General features: G+C 41.6%; 1 protein-coding gene across 1 annotated transcript; it reads left to right on the forward strand.

The window, feature by feature from the left end:
* Positions 1-820: 820 nt before the first annotated feature.
* LOC130691033 (zinc finger MYM-type protein 1-like) lies at positions 821-3,259 on the forward strand. Its single transcript, XM_057513939.1, has one exon. The coding sequence runs from the start codon at positions 821-823 to the stop codon at positions 3,257-3,259; it is 2,439 nt and encodes an 812-aa protein (XP_057369922.1).
* The last annotated feature ends 3,943 nt before the right edge of the window (positions 3,260-7,202 follow it).

The raw sequence follows: 7,202 nt of genomic DNA on the forward strand, positions 1-7,202 counted from the left end.
CTTTCTGTTACTGTGGTAGTTTCAAGGCTGTTTTCTAATTCGCTGATTCCATTGGCAGCTTTTTCAAGGAAGTTTTTGAGTGCTTCGTTACTTTCTTGGTGTTGCTCAAGGGAACTACTTAAGGTGTATTTGGAACTCTTTGCCTTTTTCTTGTTGCTATCTAGCTGTTTTCGCAAGCTCTGTAATTCGAAGTTTAGGTCAGACGATTATTTTTTCTCTGCAATTTGCAAGTACTACATCCTTTTGTAAAACTCTGATTTTACCGAATAGGAATTCTTTTTCTTTATCATGTAGGATGTTAATTTGCTGTAAGAGACTGTCAAGGTTTTCGGTGTTGCCACCGAGGGATACTACGTAGTCTTTAAGTGTCTTTGTGGTGTTTGTAATAGTTTGTGCTGTTATACCACTTGGTACTTGCAACGTTTGTTCTAACAATGAATATGAATACAATTGCAATGCGTTGTGTGTCTCTTTGCTAATTTCTTGCTTCTTTGATTCTATTTGTTGCAGTGCCGTCTTTACCGCCGCTTCCTATCTGTGGCACGATGGGTAGGGTGGCAAACTGGCTAGGGTGGCATTGGTAGGGTGGCAATGGCTCAAGGCTCAACATTTGACCTTCAACCAGTAACAACGTTTCACAACGTTTGAAGTCTTGGTTCGTGCTTGCCAGTTGCCTCGTTGGTTCTGGCGTGGTTTTACCAACGTAATAATAATGAGTGGGTTAAATTTAAATAAACGAAAATCTGGTGGTGCGCGTCGTAAGGATGCAGTTGAAAAACAAAAAAAAAATGAATATTTGCTAGCTGCTACTCCTAAGTTGATGACTTATTTTAAACCAAGAGAGATTGCTGCTAATGCTGCGGGTGAAAATGCTGGTGAATGTGGTGATGAAGACACGACGAAGTTGAATGAGGCTGAGGGGAAAGATAATAGTGGTGAATGTGCTTCTGATTTGGATTTGGGTGAGGAAGAAATCACGTCGGGGCCGGAAGAACAAAAAGAAAAAAAACCAAAAAGGTTTTCTACTGACCCGTCTGATTGGGATCGTCATGACCACGAACTGGTCGCATTTGTTATTGATACATCAAACCCTCGAAATTTTGATCCTTCTAAATTTGACTTTACAAGTTCCGATAAGCGGGAACCGTCGGGAAAAGTGAGACGAGCCAACGTGGATCTTTTCTACCGTAAGCTAGTAAACGGAGAGAAGAAACCACGTGATTGGTTGGAGTTTTCAAAGCGAAATGGAAGTCTGTACTGTGTGCCATGTTTTTTCTTTGGTGAAGAACGCAAGTCTTCTTTAGCTGGAAAAGAAGGATTTCGTGATTGGATGAACGCCAGCAAGGCCATTAGTGATCACGAACGGTCATCGGACCATAGTCATGCCATTTCTACCTTTGTCAACCGTCGCGAACCTCAAGGCAAGATTGATGCAGACTTTATCAGACAAGCGCGAATTCATCAAGAGTATTGGAGGGAATTCCTACACCGGTCAGTGGACGTCATAAAATTTCTTTCTTCCCGTGGATTGGCTTTTCGCGGATCTAACCAGCAACTCGGATCGGTTCACAACGGAAACTATCTCGGTCTATTGGAACTATTAGCTCTACACGATGCCTTTTTGGCAAAGCACTTGGCGAGTTACGGCAACAAGGGCAAAGGTAACACCTCATACCTCTCCGCCAACATCTGCGAAGAGTTCATTCAACTTCTTGCTGAAAAGGTGGAAGCTTATATAGTTGAGGAGTTGAAAGAAGCTAAGTACTATTCAGTCATCGTTGATTCCACCCCAGATGTGTCGCACACCGACCAACTGTGTTTTGTTCTGCGCTACGTGCTGCCGGATGGAGCGCCAGTCGAACGTTTCCTCGGATTCCTACCAATGCATGGCCACACCGCTCTACAGATGTTCGATATGGTGACGGATAAGTTGAACAGGCTCGGAATTCCGATAGAAGACCTTCGCGGGCAATCGTACGATAATGCTAGCAACATGTCGGGCATCTACACTGGACTGCAAGCTAGGATTAAGGCCGTCAATCCTCAGGCAGAGTATGTGCCATGCAGTGGTCATTCTCTGAACCTAGCCGGAACCAGCGCGGCCGAATCATGTGCTACAACCGTTAACTTCTTCAGTTTTTTGCAAGAACTCTTCAATTTCTTGTCAGGATCGACGCATCGTTGGGCTGTTCTACTAGACATCCTACGAGCAAGTAAGAAGAAGGGGTTTAAAGTTCCTAAGAGTCTCTCCCAGACCCGCTGGTCTGCTCGTGCTGACGCTGTCATTGCCTTGAAAGAGGGCTATCCAGAATTTAAATCCGCATTAATAGGGATTGCAGCTGATTCAACTCAAACTCCAAGAACCAGAGCGGAAGCCAATGGACTTATCCAAAAGTTCAACAAACTCGAAACAGCCGTGCTGACAGTAATTTGGGCCACGGTATTGGAACGCGTAAACAAAGTCAACAAGCAGCTGCAATCCGTAGCAATTGACCTTGGCATTGTAGTAGAGCTCTATTCTTCGCTTGTTGCATTTATTAAAGAGGTCCGAGACAACTATGACAATTACGAAAAACAGACTGTGGAACTGGTTGGAATGGAGATGGGGTCACTTGTCTACTCTGCTGATGAATGCCGACAGCGGACCCGCAAGCGACACCATGATGAAATGGACAGTGCTTCTGACACCACTTTTACGGGCCGTACTAAGATGATCGCTGAAGTCAACATCATGCTGGATCAACTAACAGCAGAGCTCCGACGAAGGCAACAAGCCTATTCGCAACTACACGCCCGTTTTGGATTTCTTACGATGCTCCCCGACTTGGACGCAAGAGCCATCACTTCTCAAGCACAAAATCTTGTTAACCATTATCCTAATGACATTGAGCAGTGTTTCCCGAATGAATGCCTTCAGTTCAAGAGTTTCGTTCCTCCACACATCGGTGAAGGGCTAAAGAAGCGGAAGCCAAGCGGGCTGGACCTAATCCGGATCATGCGAGAAAAGAAACTGCAAGCGATTTTTCCAAATGTAGATATAGTCCTTCGAATATTCCTCTCCACAGCTGTTACGAATTGCTCCGGCGAGCGATCCTTCTCCACTTTAAAACTGATCAAAAACTATCTACGGTCTACCATGGTCCAACAACGATTATCAGCACTTGCGCTTCTTCAAATTGAAAACGTTATTTTGAATTTCATTGACGTGGAGGGTGTTATTAATTTATTTTCTGCTTCAAAATGCCGCCGAAAGTGCTAAACTGTTAACTGATAACTCAACTGATAAATGATCATTGCTTTTGTTTCTTAACGATAATCTTATAAAATTATATTAACTGCTAATACACCAAGAATCATGTGTTTTTTACTCACCAAAAAAGGCCAAAAATCCATGGATGGCCTAGGGTCCACTAAAAGTAAAAGACGGCACTGATTTGTTGGATATTCGTTTTTGTCGAAATGGTCTGATAGGGTTTGTTTTGTTCTGACTCTTGTTCAAATTCTAAGTGCACGAGAGTATTCCAGTGGTCCAAAAAATTTTCTCGGAGACAGTTGGGGGTTTTGGCTGGTTGTGTCTGATTCGGGGAGTACAGGGTACAGAAATGGGGATAGTTCGTCGACAACGTTTGGATACAAGGTATTGTCTTTACTAGTAGTCTCTGGTGCAATATGATCAAGCGGCATTCGCTTACCTTTGATGGTGTTTCTTTGGTCTGGTAGAGTTGTTGGAGATTCGTCGGGGAAATGTAGAGCACAATCACTGAAATAAGGTACGGGTAAGAAACTTTGTACTGGACAACAAGTGTTTGTCTCGTTGGGACCTCCAATTGTAAAGTTTCCAAACCTCGTGTATGTTCAGTGAGTTGCCGAAACAACTCGGAATTACAAGTTACAAACATGTGGTTTTTATACTACTACAGAACTCAAATTATCACGGTAAAATGGGAGGGGATACGTTCACTTTCACTTGTGGAAGGCTTGAGGGATGTAAGAGGTGTGGCTTCCTTTGGTTAGCCTTTGGGCTCGTTACAGTATCGAAGGTTTCTGAACCGTAGTCGTCTTGTATGTCGTCTGTATTCCGGCAGTGGCGATGTCTGTTGGGGTGGTGTAATCCGCTGCTCTTTCGGGTTTTTTTCTGAAAGGATGACAGCAACGGTTTCAATTGGTTGGTAGTCTGGATGATGGCTTCCCTGATAGAAGTTGTTAGCTGACTGCGGCCTGGGCTCACCATTTCAAGGAAGTTCCTCAATTTGGTCCATAGCAATTGTAATTCCGGCAGTAGTGGCTCCAAACTGGTTATGGGCTGCAGTTCTCGTAGGTATTACACTAGGTTCAGTGTGTCCGTGAGAAATTTCAACTGGTATTCGAACAGAGTGCCCTTCAGATGGGTTGAAAATTCTGATATTTCGAGAAGGCAATACCTTCCGTCCTCGTTGCTTTCGAGTACGTCCTCGCTGGGGACAAAATCAGAGATCCTTGTCCTTTGCTGGTGTGACCGTCAGCAATTCGTGTTCCTGTAAGTTTGTCCCAGCAGGAGAATCATCAACTGCCTCGCATACGTCGTGAAGAACGCTGCCTGATATTTTGCATCAACCAGATTAATTTGTCTCAGATTTTTTGATCCGTCTACTAAAAAACCGGCTCCCTCCCCGTAAGGCTCTTGAGTGCTAATATCAGAAACGGTAATGGGCTCGTCGGCGTCGGGAAGGCCCTTGATTGGTTGGTCTGGGTCTCTTGGTATAGGTGATGGAGACTCAAGTTAAGGTGATCTTCCATCTAACGGACTCCTCTTTTGGGAAAAACATAAAATCGTACTCGAGAGAAACCTAGTCCTTGACGCGGTTTTTATAGGTGAATTTACGGCGAAAGAACGTGAAGCTAATCTTGCATGAACAGAAGGTGCGTGTAGCGGAAGCCTTACTACGGAACCCAATTTTCCTAGTGGTAGTCTTAACAAATGGGGCTACTGCCTCATAAGTGGTGTTAGATTTCAATTCCTTAACTGGGTGTTATCGGTCTGTATTTTTAGAGTTTCTTTCTCACGTATGCGGGACGGTCATGGTAGGGGCTGACAATTTTTTCGAAACTAATTAACTTAGCGACTGTTTCGTTATTTATTTGCACTACGTGTGTCACAGGAATTAACGATGTGTTCACAGGTGCACCGGAAAGTTTATGCCCGCCTGGAATAACATTTTTCATCATTGTAGTAGAGCTCTGAAAATCGCTGCCACCATTATGTAAAGCATCTTCCCATTTGGGAAGACTGACTTTATGAAATTAAGACAATAAAAATATTGATGAACTCAGAAACTTTTATAACCACAATGATGATTATATTTGTCTAAGTTAAGAATAAAAGTACAAGGGAGTTTGAATAAAAGACATACGAAAGTTTTACTACATAAAAGGAAAACTGAAAGTGTAATAGAACAATCGTAATATAAGCTTACCGCAGTAGCAGGAGCGGAATATGAGAGTAGACAAGACGAAGACGAGGTGTAACACAACTCGCCGGCACGTCGATAAAACGAGATACAGGTAACTGAATACTCACTACAATATGAAGACCCAGACCATTTCTTTAACACAATTTTAATTACTGGAGAAGGCACCAGATGAATTTGAGACTGATTGCTAGAGTCAGATACGCGTCGACAACTGATTTTCTTCAGATCTTGAATTCACCAAGAAACCTCGCATATTGACCAATTATTTAATTGCTGCGCAGTTACTTGCCACTAATCAAAGAGGTTTACTATGTCGTGATAATGGTGCGATGATGAGCGTCGCACGAGCCACCAATCAGAAATATTTTTACAAGTGTTATGCCGATGACAAATGAAGCTAGCAGGAGTTCATTTAGGTCAACGTACTGCGTACGTTATGGTGCAATAATGCAATTCATATGTTTATATAAGAAAATAATAATTATACAAGAAAAGGAATATCTGGTAAAAACGCATATTGGCTTTGTTACACTAGATTACAACAGCATCAAATATTCAATGTGAATATAGTGTGATACAATGAGTTTCATGAAGTAGATCTGCACCGGATTAAATATTCCATTTTCCTTTTGTGCATTCCAGAATAGAACAGCAGCAGTTATATGGTCCCTGCGGTTTAAGTATACTAGTAAAGGCAATTCTATTTGTAATTGTTGTTTACATTAAGTATATGCTTACGTGCTTTTCCCATGTTTCGTGACGCTGCCATATCTTAACATCTTAGAGAACACTTGTTCCTGCTCTTCTCCAAGTGTCAGCGCAGCATTAACATGTAATGTTCAACCCAGAGAATCTGAAATTGAAAATCTTCTTGTACGTTGTTCATTGAACCAAATTTAATTATTTATCTTGCAGTACCATACGTGCACCTATGCATGCATTCTTCCAAGAAATGGCTTCATGTTTTCAATCGTCGACTTAAATTCAGGGAAGAGTAGCGCAACTTCTTGAGCCCACATCCAATAACGACATATAACATCGGAACAACGGAAAGAGCTTTTTTCTGGAAGGTCAGCGTTCATAAAATGAGTCTGACGAAAGATTTCTTCTTGCTGCATATTAACAGCCTAAAAATTAATTCCGTGTCGGCATGTTCGCATCATAATTCCAGTCTCATCCAATTTCGTATGTTTTTCTGTGTCAGGTCATGCTGCCTTGAAAATTGAATCACCGCAAGTTTCACTTGATTTGGTCTGTAAAAAAACACAAGAATTAGTACCTTGGTAAAAAAATAAATCCTACTAGTTGTACCTTAAATAAGTTTAGCGATATCCACATTTACGTACAAAGATGTCAGGTTTATTCTGCGGGTTGAAAACATAAATGCATATTTCCAGTAAGTTTTTTTTTCAAAATAACAATTATGCTGTAACCCGAAGCAGAAAAGCAGACGATAAAGTTGAAAATTTCCATCCGGATGAGAAGCAAGCATACTACCTTTACAACTAAAACAGAGTGTTTTATACAGTAGTTTTAAAGTTTGTTGTCGATAAGGTGCATAACATATTCCTAATGACGACTGGAATTCTGGAAATGAATTTTGTTGATTGGATTGAATTACAAGTCCAAATTTTGATTTATTTTAATTAGATAAATATTTAAACATCATAATAACCGGTTTAAACCCTCCAAACAGCATCTCGAGGGTTTCTAAGAATTTGTTTTGGTGTTAAGATACCAAAAACGCAGCAG

This window comes from Daphnia carinata, chromosome 1, assembly GCF_022539665.2.
Source record: "Daphnia carinata strain CSIRO-1 chromosome 1, CSIRO_AGI_Dcar_HiC_V3, whole genome shotgun sequence".
In the NCBI taxonomy this organism is placed as follows: Eukaryota; Metazoa; Arthropoda; class Branchiopoda; order Diplostraca; family Daphniidae; genus Daphnia; species Daphnia carinata.

Bases quoted from the DNA above. Each gene is read 5' to 3' on its own strand.
- LOC130691033 (XM_057513939.1), top strand. From the start codon at position 821: ATGACTTATTTTAAACCAAGAGAGATTGCTGCTAATGCTGCGGGTGAA.